At 41.1% G+C, this 17718-nt stretch overlaps 1 protein-coding gene across 11 annotated transcripts in view; it reads right to left on the bottom strand.

Annotated features, from left to right (window-relative positions):
* Positions 1–17718, bottom strand: part of Rapgef2 (Rap guanine nucleotide exchange factor 2) — a 222272-nt gene that overhangs the window by 36220 nt on the left and 168334 nt on the right. For 10 of the 11 annotated variants that reach the window (XM_063281807.1, XM_063281808.1, XM_063281806.1 and 7 more), the window contains 4 exons: positions 13174–13305; positions 5930–6107; positions 1134–1270; positions 328–486 (listed from right to left, as the gene is read on the bottom strand). In XM_063281807.1, coding sequence (XP_063137877.1) covers positions 328–486; positions 1134–1270; positions 5930–6107; positions 13174–13305 — 606 coding nt within the window. The remainder of the gene's footprint in view (positions 1–327; positions 487–1133; positions 1271–5929; positions 6108–13173; positions 13306–17718) is intronic. The other variant, NM_001107684.1, reaches the window with a different exon arrangement.

The raw sequence follows: 17718 nt of genomic DNA on the forward strand, positions 1-17718 counted from the left end.
ACACACACACACACACACAACTTTAAACCTAACTAAGGATATAAAGATCCCTCTACTGAAAGCTTTAAAACAACAAAGGAAAAAACTGAAAACACTGAAGAAGGGAACCTGCTTTTGGACTGGAGGAATAGATTATAACATTGGCTGTCTATTAGATTGGGTGCAACTCCAATCAAGATAAGGGTGAAGTTTTCACATACACAGAAAGCAGTCTGAAGATTCCTATGGAAAACAAGAGGCCATTAGGCCACTGCAGTCTGAGGAGTGCTGAAGGTTCCAAGATGTTCATTACTAAGGATCAAATCCACACTGTCACAGAACCCATACCTGGCAGTCATCCACCTTTGTCCTCATGACTCCTTTCATGTACTCTTTGTCCATGGTGGGCGAAACACCAAAGCTGTTTCCCATGCACAGTATTTCTGCTTTCCCATCTGGATACGTCACCTCCACCGAACCATTGAGAATCACTGACCAGGAATCCAGCTGAGAAAAAAAAAATCACTTGGCTTAAAAACTAGAATGGTCCTGAACTAGCCTCCGAGATCTCCTATTTTGAAGATGGGACAAATAAATTACCTGAAGAATCTTAACTGTTAAACAAGATTATATATAATATATATATATAAAAATACTCACATAATTTTTAGGCCTAGCACAGAGTAAAATCATTAAAAAAATTAATTATTCTCTAAAATGACACATGAAAAAAATTATTCTATATATCTAAAAAATTTAAAGAAGATAAAACGGTCATTGTGGCCTCCATATAAACATCATTTTGTTCTGATGAGAGGCAGTGCATTTATGACAACATATGGTCAAAAACGAAAAAGCTAACACAGAGTCTCGGGATGGCCGTGTCCTCAGGGTGAAGTGCCTGCCCAGGATGTAAAAGTGAAAAGTTTGAGCCTCAAGATTAAAGCAAAAGCAAAATCTCCAGCAGCACCGCATGACATGGTGACACATGAGAAATAGAGTGGGTTTTGGATGCTATGAAGAAATGGGTGGCCACCAGTTTCCATCTATTCAAAATCGTTCCTGCTGAGTTCTTAAAAGGGAAAACAGGGGCATGGTTTTGTGTGGGTGTCACTGGTCCTCAGGCTTCCTAAGTGGCAGAGACCCCTGCTGACCTCTTCTCCATCGTTTAACACAATGGTTCCAGCTCTTTCCACCACTGCGAAGACCATCACGGCACAGAGCTCCCGTCTCACCGACATCGTCATGTTGGCAAAGGCAGGTAGCTGATGCATAAATTCCAGGAGTTGTTCTGAAAGGTAAGACCGTAATGTATATTGAAAACATGTCTTCAGAAAGAAATACTTCAGGAAGACGGACTTAAGAGCTTCCTCAGAAGGGCAGACTGAAGGGCTTCTTTGCCTTGGCTAGGCCATGCCATGCTCTGACAGATTCTGTCTGATATGATGATATTCTGAGAAATCTCAAAAGTATATATTGTAGGAAGAATAAGTCTGTCTAGTGACTCTTACTTCGGGAATGGGCAGGCATATCTGTGCCAGGCCATAATTTTTTTTTAATCTTGTAGCGACAAAATAATTCTGTAACAGATGATCCACATGCTATCCCATAAAAGGCAGAAATCTCTACACTTATAAAGGCAGCGGCAAACAGAGGAAAACAGAGGAGTCATGATCCTCTGCGGCCATCTTACAGAATGTCCTGCTCTTTCTAGACTGTTCTGTGGTACCACCCCTCAGCCTATTGACCACATCCTGCCCTTCTGTCCCTGGAAGTGGTTTTCTTGCAAAGCTCAATAAGTATAAAAAAAAAAAAATAAGAGACAGTAAAATTTTTCAGAAACATTCCGAGTTTAAATATATGCTCAGATAATAATGGAATTCAAGTATTATTCCATTTATGACTATGAAATAGACTATAAAAATGTTTTACTAATAAGTATGACTTCTAATGGATTCTGTCTTTCTGATTAAGGCCTTACATACACTGGGCAAGTACACCACTACTGGGCGACATCACCAGTCAACTAGAATGATTTTAGAGTATCTTGCACAGGTAAGTCCATTTGCTTCTTGATAAGGTTCCTATTCAAATAATGTTTACTGAAATCAATTTGTGAACAGAGAATAGCATTAACAAATTCAGCTGGATAGTAAATGTCTGTGTCATATGTAAGAATAAACACTAAAGAGAGATAAAAGGTCTAATACTAAATGTATACCATTTCCCATTTTCAGGCAAATACCAAATTCAGGGGCTGGTGAGAGTTAGAAATTAAAAGCATGCACTGCTCTTGCTTAGGACCTAAGCTCAGTTCCCAGCACCCACATCACAAAAGCCACAACCACTGAACAACTAGTGCCTAAAAGGCATGGTTTGTGGAACAAAACCTATGGTGATACATTCATTTTCTTCAAAGCACCGAGACAAGGGCACACATTCTGGGATCTTTGGGAGTCCAAAGGGAAGTTGTTTTCTTTTTGCAGTTGTTAAAAAACATCAGCAGCTTCATCAACTCTGACTTAAATGCTCATGTGTGCATGTGAGCCCCCACTCAGCTCTGTCGCTTTGCTGCGGAAGTGCTATCAAATAAAGGTTAACCGCTGCAGAGATGCTCGCATTAGGAGGCAAGCCAGCCAGCTTTGTGTTTATTTGTTGGAAATATGAATGGCTCCTGCTTTCCAGGAATTCTGAGAAAGGCTTTCCAGATACAGAATAAGTCCATCATTTCTAGGAACAATAGACATACTGTACGCACTTTAAAAATCTCTCACTACCATTCGAAATTAAGAAGATGCACCAGTTAGTTTACAAAAAGGATACCTTAAAAAGGATGCATTTATAAGCAGTATTTTAGCTTTCAAAATGCCCATGGAAACCATTCTAAAATAAGATGGTGTTTTGAATATATAGTTTTACTAAAAACTATAATTGAGGGATTTGTCTTTAAATGTTGGCCTAGAACAAGAATAGTAGCCACTGGAAATAGATGATATGTCTAACGCAAGGAAGCCAAACTGGATGACCACCTTCCCGGGGCACAACCTTCTCTCTCCTTAGGTTACCTCCACACAGAAGCATTCCCTGCAGCAGGGAGCAGGGCATGAGACCCTGCAGGTAAACCCAGTTCACATGTCTAGGAAACCTAAACTCAGCTTCAGCGGGATCTTTCTCCAGGATAATGGATGCTATAATGAACAGCTAGGGGAGGGGATTGTCAGCCAACCTGGGAAAGGACTCTGCCACGTTCAGCCTCCTGGGTTGTAGCAGTGATAGGCTCCTTCTGAGCCATCCATGCTCCTGTAAGTAACCCCTCAGTGATATTCCCGCTAATAAACCGAAGTTTAACTTGGTGAGCCAGTGCATTTTATTTGGGGGTTAAGTATTTCTTTGGTCTATCTCCTGCTCCCTACCTGGGGTGAGTAGACACATGTCATCTCCTCAGGAAAAGTCAGTCTCCCAACCCTCGGTCAGCCTAGCCCCTGCTCCATGCTCCATGCTATTCACCCTATCTCCCCTGCCCCACAGCACTAGCTCCACTGCACACTGTGGCTTCCTTGGCTAGGGGATGGGGTTTCATCTCCCTTCTTCACCCTGAGCTGCCAAGAACTAGAAGTGCCCTACTGCAGGACCTAAAGGAATGAATGATTGCCAGCACATCTTTTCATCTCTAAGCAGTTTGCAGTTCCAGCAAACGACTTTAGATACATGTAATCCAAAGGACTGGTTTTCTGTTTTCCACCATATGTATACAGCTTGAACTGCCAACTTTCCCCAAGTGTTTGCCTAAATTAAAACACAGACAACAGCTACTCGCACCTTCCCATATCCATCTCGCTGAGCTGAGTTCATTGACTTCTTCAAGCACGTACTGGCTATAAGAGTCGGTGAAGGGGCATAATGCACAAGTCACCTAGGACTGGCAGAGGTGCTTACAGACCCTAGAACTACTTGGGAAATGACCCTAGTCATCATCTAGTATCTTATGTAAAAAGCCAGAGTTGGATGTGTATTCAAATGCAAAGCTATTATTAAGGAAACAAGTCTTGCTCCTATTAAAGGGGGGATGTAAAGCCCCCTATTCTAATTTTGAGGTGCAATTAAGGGCTCAACCAACACAAATCAACCTTAGTTAGGGCTCCTGTGGCTGGAGGCAGGCACTGATGCAGAGGCCATGAAGGACCATTGCTTGCTGGCTTGCTCCTTATAGCTTGCTCAGCCTGCTTTCTTACACAGTTCAGGAACACCTGCACAGAGTTAATGCCACACACACCTCACTAAGCTCTGAACACTCATTGACTTTCTAGCCCAATGGCCCAAACTCTTTCCACAGTCCTCCTCTCAACATGGTCAGCTCTGTCACAGAAACAGCCCAATGCCAGTACCAACTTCTGCCTTAGTTACGAGTTTTTACTTCACCTTACAACTCTCAGGTCATGATCTATCACTGAAAGAAGTCAGGGCAGGCACCTGGAGGCATGACAGAAGAGAAGAGAAACCATGGAGGAATCCTGCTTACTGGCTTGCCTCCCACAGTTTATCCACTTACTTTTCTTTTTTCCTTTTATTTATTCTCTCATAGATTACACTCTGACAGCAACTCCACTCACCCCTCTCTCTCTCTCCTTCCTTCCCTTCCCTCCAAACTGCTCCCTCCTTCACCTCCCCTTAGAAAAGAACAGGCCTTCCAGGGACATCAACCAAAGACAGTATGACTGGCTACAGTAAGACTAGGCACATATTCTCACATCAAGTTATTCTGCTTTCTTATAGATCCTATGACCACCACCCAGGGGGCACTGCCTGCAGTGCGCTGGGCCCTCCAACAGCAATCATCCAGTGAAGAAAGGGACCCAAAGTCTTGCCTACAGGCAGATCTCATGGACCAATCTTCTCAGTTACAATTGTTTCCTCCCAAATATGTCCAGAGTGTGTCAAGTGAGTAAGAACAAAACAAAACAATCCAGTCAGCATATTATTTATAGCCCTTCACTTGGGAGGCTGAAGTGGAAGGATAGTGGGTTTGACGCCAGTAAGAGCCATTTAAGGAGACCTGCCTAAAACAAGCAAGTAAACAAATCCCACTGCATCACCACCACCACCACCATCACCATCACCATCATCACCACCATCACCACCACCACCACCACCACCACCACCACCACCACCATCACCACCACCACCACCATCACCACCACCGTCACCACCACCATCACCACCACCATCACCACCACCGTCACCACCACCATCACCACCACCGTCACCACCACCATCACCACCACCATCACCACCACCACCACCATCACCACCACCATCACCACCACCACCACCATCACCATCACCACCACCACCATCACCACCACCACCACCATCACCACCATCACCATCACCACCACCACCATCACCACCACCATCACCATCACAATAATAGAAAAAAAAATTATAGACTGGACAGAAAGAAGAAAATCTCAACTCCAGAGCTCACAGGCTAACTACCTCAGCTTTCTTATTTTCTTCCTCATACATAAGCATAAGCCAATCACTTACAGGCTTGTTACAGTTACCATTTTGCCAAGTAACATTTAACTACTAATGTTTACTCATGAAATAATGCTCACAAGAAAATTACTGAAAGTAATACTGTGTTAAGACTACTTTTAACTTTTAACTTACTCAGAAGAGGTCAGAAATTAAGCTAAGATAAATGTTATATGAATGTGTTTTATTGGAAATTTCACTTTCAGTATTATTTGTAGATAGCAGCTGAGTAAGACCCAGCTGAGTAGATATGTTTTATAGGGAGGAAGAGCTTTGCAACCACTATTCACACTTAGGGGATTCTGAGAAGCCACGTTTTACCAGCCTTCCAGACTTGGAATGTATTACATCTGTGCTTACCTCTCAGTACTTCTATCTGCTTAAAGAGTGCAGTGCAACCTCGAGCGCTTACCTATGTCATCGTCAGTCCTGTCTATCGGGTCCTTCTCCAGGCAGTCCCTCACGATGTCCCTGCTCATCAGAGGGTCTGATGCTCTCTCGATGTCCTCCTCATCGTCATCATCCTCAGAGTCAACTGCCGTCTCTGGCAGTCCACTTAGGTCCATGTCACCAGCCTCGCTCTCCGTGGCCTTAAATCAGATACAAAAGCAGACTTCAGGAACTCTTGGAAGAGAATCAACCTTTGGGGCACCCATCGCTAAGAACAACAGCAGTGGTTACTCTTGGCAGTATTTACTTTCCTGCAGTTGAGAGTCAGCATCCAACAAGTAGCTATGCCCAACATGAGAGGGAGCTCAGAAGATGAGTGGCTCAGTTTCCTATTAAAATTATGGACAAAATAATCTTTGCCTCAGAAATTAGGATTTATTATAAGAAATGCAGAGAAAACTGTGAAGTTAAAAAAAGACAATATTGGGGGTTGGGGATTTAGCTCAGTGGTAGAGCACTTGCCTAGCAAGCGCAAGGCCCTGGGTTCGGTCCCCAGCTCCGAAAAAAAAAAAAAGAAAAAAAGAAAAAAAGAGAAAAATAAAGACAATATTTGTTTTCCCTCTGTTTTTAAAAAGATGACTTGCACTAAGAGTTATCAGTTTACTATTTGGAGTTATCCCTTTTCCAGGAGGACTGTGTAGAGGATAACAGAACTATTTTGCCCAGTGCAAAGTTGGAATTCAGCGAGTCTCCTGTGGGTTCCATGTCATCAAGTCTCCTGTGTCTGCACAAGGAAACAGAAGAACTGGGGATGCTGCTGCATGCTGAGGGTGTGGTCACAGCCAAGTCTCTGAGTCTCTAGGAGCGCGGGTTTAAAATCTGCCGCCTGGAGCTATGGCTTCCTGCACCCAGAATGATCAGTGGTCTAGTCCTCCAAGGCACACATTTGCACCCAGTTCTTACAAGACTCTTCCTCTCTCACAGAAGCAAAGAGCCCTGCACCCACTTACACTTGCACAATTACACAAGAAAAAAAAGAACTAAGTCAATTCTGTTAAATATCAATTCCCTTATTTATTTGCTTGTACATTTTTCTTATGAAACTATTGTGCCTATTAAATTCTAGCAGGGCAGTTAAGAAAACAAATAAAAAGATTAAGACCCCCTCCTGCCCTTTATAATAGGTACAAAGTCTTGCTATGCATTGCTGGCTAGTCTTAAATTTGTAGTTCAGACTCAAACTCCTGCTTCAGCCTCTAGAATTGCCGGGATTACAGCCTGTGCTGGGATACTCAACAATAAAGAAAGTAATTCCACACTGAATGAGTACCATAGATCTAGCACTAGATTTTATATTTGTAATAAAATCTTCAAAACAGTTTAAATTAGTGTTACATGCAGAAACACACAGGCACACACATACACACACACACACACACACACAGACACACACACACACTTATCCAAAGAAAATAATGAAGTACTCAATAAATACAGGAAGGGATGATCAATGTCTTTGATTATTAGAAAAATGCAAATAAAAATCATAATGATATATAATCTCATATGTACTAGGATTATCATAATTTATGTGTGTATGTATATGTATTTAAAAATAATACACATATAATACATATGCATATATGTATTACTTAAGTATACATATGTATACATACTTAACCATTATATGTACTTAAATACTTATGTATATGCACTTAAGCAGAATACTGGCTATTTTCTAATTTCTTCCAATCTACACTTACCCTAAGCTTACTGCAGACCTTTAAATTGCTACTCTAAACTCAGATACTCCATATCTGAAAGGCAGTCTGAGTATATCTGTCTAAAAAACAAAGAAAAAGGCTTATATTCTAAGTACTTAGCCTAATATAGATTTACCAGCACTTTAATATTTAAAAATTAATGTTTTCTTAAATAGTATCCGATTGGTGAATATAATATAGTTTATTTAAAACAAAGTGCATTAAATTCTGTATTTTGTAAATAGATTTACAAAAAAATTTACTTGGGATTTTTAAATGAAACTAAGGGAAAAGACCAAATTAGGAATCTGAAAGACTTTATTTTATGTGTATGTGCTTACGTGTCTACCTAACTTGTGAGGTTGTATGTGCACACAGAAGCCAGAAGAGGGCATCAGGACCCTTGAAGCTGGAGCTATAGGTATTTCCTGGATACCTAACTTGTCACTAGGTACAGGGATCTGAATCAGTTAACTCATGATCGAGCATCAAGTGGCCTCAACCACTCAGCCATCTCTCCAAGCCCCAAACAGAAGTAGACACTGCAGAGCTCTCCTGACCAGAAAGCAGGCGCCCTGGGATGGGCAATAAATATATATGAGAGATGAGTCCATCCTGATCTCATCACCTTCGCTGATATTTAAATGACTACCTCTTATAGAGTGAAGTTCAAAGGAAACATAATGAGGCAAAGCAATTCGAAAGGCTTTTTCTTTTTCCAATTTAGAGGAGAAAAGGCTTAAAGAAAATTTATTTCATAAATCTATTAAATTTAGTATTCCAATGTCCTGTACACAGTATTGCAATTATTCACTTATTTCTAGTAATTAAAAAAGAAAAAAATTGTCTGAACACACCAATGATTCCGAGTATTTATTTCTAAGAAAGGTACTTTTTATTGTCATCTAATGTGACAATTCTTAAGGAGCCAAGCAAGACACTTTGTAAAGTGAGCATAATATTCCTCCTGCGTGAAGTCATAAAACACAGTATTAATGGAATGTACATGATGTTTCCAAAATGATCCCTGTAAGAGCAAAAAAAAAAAAAATTGCGTTTAGAAATAATTTTGATGGGATAGAAGTGGTTGAGAGGTTTGAATGATTGCTACGCTTCTGGAAAATCTGATTATATTCCCAGCACTCCTTAAAAAACAAAACAAAACAACAAACAAACAAACAAACAAAAACAAAGGCAGCTCAGCACCTCCTATAATTCTAGTTCCAGGGGGTCTAGTGTCTTCTGGTCTCTGCAAGCTCCTCCAAATATGTGTGTACATATAACACACACACACACACACACACACACACACACACACACACACACACACACACACGGGGAGGCAGAGAGGGAGATGAACAGGGAGAGAGTAGTGGGGAGAGAGACAGAGAAACAGAGAGAGAGGCAGAGAGACAGAGAATGTGTATGTGAGAGAAATAACATCCACAACAAAACTCTTCTGAATCCCACAGTTACAGCACTTCCTGCTAGCAGAAGCATACGACTTTACTTTAGATAGCTTAGCAGATTAAGACATTTGTCGTCAAGCTTGACGACCTGAGTTGCATCCCAGAGGAGAAAGGCAACTGCAAGCTGTCTGTGAATTCCACATGTACATGTGCATGTATATATCCAATAAATATATCACCGTATTTTAAACATACAACAAAATATGTTAATTTAAAACCATTCAATGATTTGGTCTTAATTAATACCATTGTTTTTGTCACATTCAGTACAGATTTCAATAAGAAAATTGTACTGTGAACCAACATGCCTAGAAAAGACAGCTTCCACTGAACCTCGTGCAAAGCTGACAGACCTGATCAGACTTCAGTGACAGAGATGTTGGAATGTTGCAAGTGCAGAGCTGAATGGTCTCGGCTTTATGCTTCGGCTCCCTACCTTGGAGCCATCTGTTACCCTCCTCTGTATGTGGCCTGACATCTTTTTGCCTGTTAGGTAAATCCTTTGGAATGTAGAGACAGAACATTCGTTTCCAACAACCAGAAAGTTAGGTATGCACCTTAGACCTTGCTCGTTGGGGCTACTACGGCTGTGAAGGAAAACCCTGACCAAAAGCAGCTTGCAGAGAAAGGGGGGGGGGGGGGGGGATGGTTATCTGCCTTACACTTCCAGATCATGGCTCATCACTGAAGAGAAGTCGGGACAGGAACTCAAGCAGGACAGGAACCTGGAAGCAGGAGCTGACGCAGAGGCCATGGAGCAGTGCTGCTTATTGGCTTGCACAACCTGTTTTCTTATAGAATCCAGGCTCACCAGCCCAAGGGTGTCCCAACTCAAAATGGGCTGGCCGCCCCATCAGTGACTAATTAATACAATGCCCTACAGGCTGGCCTGCCTACAGCCCCAACTGGTAACATATTTTCTGAATTGAGCTTCCCTCCTCTCGGACGGATGACATTAGCTTGATCAAGCTGACATAAAAGGATAGGGCTAGACATAAAATTTCACCCCTTTTCTGGAACCTGCCTACCTCGTGTTTCCACCAATGCGTTTAAAAACAGTATTGACTTCTTTATTCTGTTACTATATGACCTCATGAGATTGTTACAATATTGGAACATGGATTTGAGGTAACTTGAATCTGTTTCTGGCCGATGGTCACTTATATCTGGCTCTAACATGATCTCCTATCCCCTTTTAGGTGAGCTCTGATTTTTGTGTCAGCAGTTTTTGGCCCCAAGAACAATGTTATCACAGGAGGAAATCACCCTGATCAGAGCCAGGGACCAATACAACAGCACAGGTCCTTGGTGTCCAAGATGCACAGGGTCACCTATACAGGTGAACTTGGGGTGTTTCCTTCTGGGGGTCCAGCTTTCCTAGGTTTGACTGAGGGCCCATCTGTTTATACTGATTTCTTATGGTCCTATTAGGTGGGGATTGCTTTTGAAGCCTCTGGTTTAAGGTAATCATTTGTGTTTGTTTGTTTGCTTTGAACACATTTGATGTATTAATTTGATTTAAGGGAGTGTTTCTATTCTCCTTCTGTGGCTGTCATAAGACACTCTCACCAAAAGCAACTTGGAGAGTAGAAGGTTTTTAGCTTACACCTCCAGTTCATGGTCCACCACTGAAGGAAGTCAGAACATGACCTCAAAGCAGATGGCCATGGAGGAAGGCTGCTCACAGCTCCTAGATCCCTGGCTTTTTTATATGGCTGAGCCATTTGCCCAAGGAATGAATGGTGATGAGCTCTCTTGCATTGACTAGAACCAAGACAATCCTTCACAGACATGCCCACAGACCACTCTGATGAGGCAGTTACTCAATTAACACTCAATTATAGGCTGTGTCAATTTAAAGTTAATTCTAACTAGAACAGAGAAGGGAGAAGCATTCGAAGAAAAATAGATTTTTCTTTTGGTACTACACCTGATTTTATATTTAGTAAGTATGCTAATTCAAATTGCAAATATTAGAAAAATGGAAAAATCTAAAAGTCTTGAGTTTTATATTTCCTAGGGGAACAGTTACTACTCTGTAATCTGTTTTACTATGTATACTTACTTACCTGTTAACACTAGGCCAAAAAAATTTTTAAATCATGATTGGGCAGCCCAATTTAATTGAAATTTAAAAACATCTAAAAAGCAGGAATAAAAGCAGTAGTTTATAAAATTTAACAGGAACATAAAAACCACATCTAAGTTTTTTTAAAAAAGGAGATGCCTTGGCAGTTAAGAGCCCTGGTTGCTCTTCTATGGAACCTGGGTTCAGTTCCTGGATCCTACACTGCAAGCAACAGTTTTTACCCCAGTCCCCGGGTATCTGGCTCTCTCTTCTGGCCTGGCAGGCACTGCATGCTCATGGTGCACAAACACACAGGCAGGCAACACACCCATACACACACACAAATCCATGAATAATTTTTAGATGTTATACTTGAACTAATGATATATACTTGCAGGTAACACACCCATACACACACACACAAATCCAAGAACAATTTTTAGATGTTATACTTGAACTAAGGTTGTGAGGACAGCCCTGTGCTGTCACCTATCTTTCTCTGAACTTGCTTCTGCTATTTATCTCCCAACAGAGCAAAGTTCATTTAAAAAAAAAAAAAAAAGATTCTTATGGCTGACTTAAAATAAAGTCAGAGAGTAAAGAGGCTCCTTACTGTATTAAAAACCTTACTGTATTACAACTTGTAAAGACCACTGTCGCACACCCACACCTGGCATGCCTTGTTTCTTCTTAAGAGTCTTTCTTCCTCTTAACCCTGTGCATAAGCATGGGAAATGCAGCATAGTGTCAGTATAAACTAGGACACTGAGAAAGTCATTCTCAGAAGTGCAGACACTCGATCGCTAGCCACTCTTAACAGCCCCAGAAGGCACAGCCTTAAATCTAATGACAAACATTGCCTTTTGCTCTTTGGTGCTACAGAACCTTACTAATTACAAGGAGATAAAAATGTAAACTGTCTACCTTTTTTTTGGGTACACCTGAATTTCATGTGAGTCTCTGATAAAGGTCTGAAAAACGTATACTGCTTTACAAATGTGAATATTCTCAATTTCTTAAAAGCTATTAAGAAAAAAACAACTTTGGGTCCATAAAATGTTTCTTAAGATTTTGAAATGTTACTTGTTTATATAAACAACATTCATTGGGCTTGCAAGACGAATGTTTCCTTAAGGTAAGACATTAGTATCATAGACATAGACTTTGGTAAGGACTTTCTTTCAAAACAGATTAAAAAAATAAAATTTATTTATTCATTCATAGTCAATGGATAATGCAAGAAACAATGAACTTCCCTCCCCCAAAATATTCTTAGAAGTCAAGCATGATGGCACACTCTTTTAACCCCAACAGTCAGGAGGTAGAGGCAGGTGGATCTCTGAGTTTGGGGCCAGCCTGGGCTATAGAGTAAGTTTTGGGTCAGCCAGGACTACACAGAGAAACCCTGTCTTAAAAAAACAATATGATGACAAAAATCCAAAACAAAGGCTATATGATCGTTGATGTTTTTCACAATCTACCTTTCTTCCCTACTACATGTGCCTCCTGTGTAGAGTCTGCCTATGCTCAGGTTTCTGTACCTTTCACACAGCACCAACTGGGTAATCTGAATTGCGTATTCCCAGGCCATACTCATTCACATTTGTCTCTAAAATAAATTATTTTTGAAGAAAAAGGGTTTTGTGTGTTGCCATGACCACAAGATGATAATTTTGCAGCTTTTTAGTTGAATCAGATTTATACTGTCCACAGACAAATGAATGAAATGTTTAGAGTACCAAGAACCAACTCCATCATAACCACACTGTAACATTCTGCCAACTGGTAACAGCTCAGTGGTAGAGCTGCTTCCAAAAACACACACAGCATGGCAAAGTCTGAAACATAAACAAAGCCTCATACACAGAATACACATGCATAATGCGTGCACACATCTACTTTACCGGTCTGATCTCTAAGGATTTCTAATTCCATGAAGCAGATGGGAATGAAAAGCCCTCCATACCTGGTAAATGTCAGAAAGACTGCTGCTTCCAGAGTCACTAGTGATGCTACATCCTGAATGGCTGGAGGAAACGTGGGTCACCTGTGGGTGCAGGCTGTCAGTGAGGTGCAGTTTTGTGAAGTCTGCAGGGAGCTGTGAAAAAAGCAGAAAAAAAGAGGGCTTGTAATTTGTATCAAGAACTTCAAGAAGACATGTTTCAGAACTATGATACTATACCATGCTGCAAAGCATTAATCCAAGAATATTATTAGAAAAGACCTTTCTACTTACCAAAAGAGGTTCATATTTTCCGATTAACCCAAATCACAAAATGTTAAAAGTTTAAGACCATATGATGAGTCACAATGGTACTAAATTAAATGTCTAAATAGGTGGGTTAAATGATTAAGACACATGGATGAGCGTTTAATATGGCAAACTACAATTTTCAAGTAACAAATAAATGAACAAATCACTCTAGCTCTATTTGCAATTGCCAACCAATACAACTTTGTAGCAAACAGCCAAGGAAACAGATTTCTGGTTCATTCATGCTCAAATAATGTTTAAAAGCTTTTTTTTTTTACAGCAAGCATCTTGGAAGCACTTAACCATATTTCCATGATAGTGAGTTACATTAAAAGAGATAAAACACCTTCTAAGAACTTAAACTGAATAGTTAAGACAACATTCATCTATACGCATGCGTGTGTGTACACACACACACACACACACACACACACACACACACACACCTCACTTTACTTGTTCTTGTTTACATAGAAACCACCTCGAACAGATTTCACCAAACATCTCTCAAGTGTTTCTAACGCACCTCATATGTATGAGAAAAAGCACCACTCATTCAACAACTGTTTCCTGACCCCTTTGTCTCACTGTGTTAGTCGATTAGTGAGCCACAGAAACTGTGCCAGGTCTAGAATCTTGTACTCTTATCAGTTATTTCTCTCCCTCTCTTTCCCTCCCCACTTAGAGTCTTGCTATGAAGACCAGGTTGGCCTAGAACTCACAAACATCCTCCAGCCTCTACCTATGAGCATCACGATTAAAAATTGTGACCAGGATAGCTTATTCTTTTGAATTGATAAAAAAAGAAACTACATTTGTGTACAGTATACTAATAGTATTGATTAGTGATACATTAGAAAACACACAGAGGTGGCTAATTCTTTTGAAGTAATAACAGGACACTAGACTTATGTACAATATGCCAATAGTATCAACTAGCAATGCATTAGAGAGCACACTGTAGCTGGTGTCGTAAGGCAGCAATGGTAGTCTCTTTGCTGCTGCACTCTGATCCTATTTAGCTAGTAAATCTAGTTCTAAGGACTTGCCTTAGAAACATTCCAGTCACTCCTTGGACTCTCATCCCCTCTCCAAAAATGTAATGCTATCACATAGCTTAGAATAAGTTTTCCAAGAGAGGCTTGGGCTTTACTCACTAAGCAAAATGGACATGGATTTGCGTTCCACATCCACTCAGACCTGCCTAGATGCCAACAATCTCTACCTTACACACATGTTTAACAGCAGTTACAAGTCTGCTTGGAAGTAACTTTTTTAATTTGAAGTACAGAGTGTATAAAACTTAAAAATGGACTTAGTATACCGCATACAATTAGATGCCAAAAAAGAGAAAATCCCCAGAACAAACCCCACCTATGTTCACAGAAATCAGAGAACCATAACAAACATGAACTATCTCCCCAAGTGTGATCACTGAAGACACTGTGATAAATACAATTAGGAAAATAAGTTTCTCCATAGACTCTAGACAGGTGTGTAAGCACTTCTACTGTCTGATTTGTCAGAATCAAACCAGTAACACAAAATAAATCTGAAATCTAGTGACTGTCACTTATAAACATAACTCAGACTGACATGTACCACATGAAAATGTAAAGATTAACAACATCAAATACAGTTACAGATACCTAGTGGATTTTTCCTCACTAATGATTATTCAAGGCCCACAAGACTCCTCTGACTGGACACCCTCCCCATCTGTCACTAAGCAGAGAAACCTGGAAGCTTAAGAGCGTCACAGGTGAGACCTGTCCGGCTTCTTTGTCTGGGGACTGAGAGAGAAACAGTTTTGCTCTCGGCAATTCAGTTCCATTTAACAAGTGTTCACTGCTTCCCTACTCTAATAGCTGCTCAGCTAGGAGCAGGAACTAGCAGGATGAATAAGACATCTCCAATCCACACTGTAACCTCTGCTAACCCAGAATCCCTGAGACAAGTGCTAATGAGCAGTGGAAAAAGAAATTAAACCTATGTTTTAAATGTATTCTGTTTAAATGCTGGAGATCAAGCTCAGGTCTGTATAATGTTAGGAAGATCTCTCCTCCACGACTGACCTCTCTCTGGCCTGGGTCCCCACACTAGTTTTAAGTCCTTCCCCACATCTGTGTTCCATGAAATACGGCACAAAATAATGATGCACTAAGCAGAGTAAATGGTAATGAAATATTTCCTTACATTAGATATAGAAATACAGACGCTCTGTTTAGGAAACTTAAAAATCCTTTGCTGTAGATGAGAGTGACGGCACAATTTTAAATTTTGTTGAGTGTAAGTTTGGATCAAGGTCATAGAAAGGCAAATGTTATAAAAGGTGTCCCTGTGAGGTACAGTGGGATGTGTGTTGCTGTGGCCCTACCATGCCTGATGGAAAAGCAGCTAGAGGCTGCTGGGGTTAACGAGAGTTCTTAGGAGTCAAACAAAACAACAGTGCGTGGGTGTTGGGAGTACTGAGGCTGACAGGCACAAGCACCAGGCTCCGACCAGGCAGCCATAACAGAAATCCCTGGAGCCCTGGGGAGAGCCACTGGGGGTCTAACTAACATCCTCTAAAATGGCTCTCTCTCCCAGCTCTGTAATGTAGTACATATATTTAAGTCAGATTATCATAACCTTAGGTTTATATTCAATATAGAAATAAATGTCAATTAAATAAATACAAAACTAAAACAAATCAGAGTTGCATGAAACTTAGGTACCCTCAGTGTAATAGTGCTCTCATTTTATCAAGAATAAAAAGGGACAGAGCCAGAGTTAGCTGTAAAAGGGCTCTACAGGACTTAAACCTCATGCATGAGTAGACATACTTGATCATCACTGATCTGTTAATTTAATTGCTGGCATTTATAAAATTACTAGGTAATAACTTCTACTCAGAACACACATAAATGAGCAGGAATATCCTGGTTCTGAAACATCGCTATGGCCCTGTAGAAGAGCTAGAATTCCTAAGGCTGGTGAGAGTGGGCCGCCTTCCTTCCCTTTCCTCTTCTCTGGGAAGAATCCCAGGGTGGAGGGAGATTAGCTGAGCAACTATACCCGGGACCCACAGTCCTGCTGAGAAACATGGTTGGGGGCTTCTATTAACAGATATGAGCTTCATACTGCAGATCGCACCTTAGGGCAAATTCAAAATATATCACCGTCAACTCTTTTATTTAACCAATATTTTCTGAACTAACTTTGGAACTGCTTTGTTTCAAGCAATAGAGCACACAAGACTTGGACATGACTGGGATCTGTCTAGCCTTCCCAAGCAGCTTACCTTGCGTAAGACAAAGTCAGGCAAATCAATCGTCAGTGATAGCTTCACATCAAGTATACAATGAGAGTTTACCCAAAGGTACCTGTCAACCCCATCAGCACTGGAGTTCTGTGACTCTTTATGCTCAGCTCTTTAAGCTCCAGAGGAAGAAGTGGTGTAACACTAGATTTGTTTCCCAAGTGAGGTGCAAGCACATAGTCCCACACATCCATCAGGTGTTTGCTGTTTGGGTTTCTGAGATAGAGCCTAACAGGACAACTCAGGCTGATTTCAAGCTGATCTTAAGTTTAAGATCCTGCTGCCTCAGTTTCCTGAATGTTGGGGTACAGAGAGCCCTACCAACTCTCAGCATATTCTTCACTACTGGAAGGCCTGTGTTGGGGGGAGGAGGAGGAGGAGGAAGAAGAGGAGGAGGAAGAGGAGGAGGAGGAGAAGGAGGAGGAGGAGGAAGAGGAGGAAGAGGAGGAGGAGAAGGAGGAGGAGGAGGAGGAGGAGGAGGAGGAGGAGGAGGAGGAGGAGGAGGAGGAGGAGGAAAGGAGGATACACACATCACTAAGATGTGTTTTGTGTATAAGGCACATCTCTGTGCCACAGTACTTGTGGCGAATGTAAGGCTAGAGGTGACACAAGTTAATTTAGAAAATATTTAACTATAGACAAAATACTTCTGATATGAACTCAAGTTTTAAAAGCAATTCTAGCTGTTCCTGTTGACAAAGACCTGCAATCCCAACTAATCTGGAGACTGAGGCTGAGACTATAAATTCATGGCCTGCCTGGCTACGAAATGAGCACAAGGCCAACACAGGCAATTTAATGAGTCCCATCCCCGCCCAAAAAGAAACAATGTGGAGAGCTGGATGCAGCTCAGTGCTAATGTACCCGCCTGGCTTACGTTAACCCTAGTACCACCAAAACCAAATAAACTCAAAACCCACCCCTAGCTATATACATGTAAGTTTCTTTGACCTCGT

The sequence above is a fragment of the Rattus norvegicus genome, chromosome 2 (genome assembly GCF_036323735.1).
Source record: "Rattus norvegicus strain BN/NHsdMcwi chromosome 2, GRCr8, whole genome shotgun sequence".
NCBI lineage: Eukaryota > Metazoa > Chordata > Mammalia > Rodentia > Muridae > Rattus > Rattus norvegicus.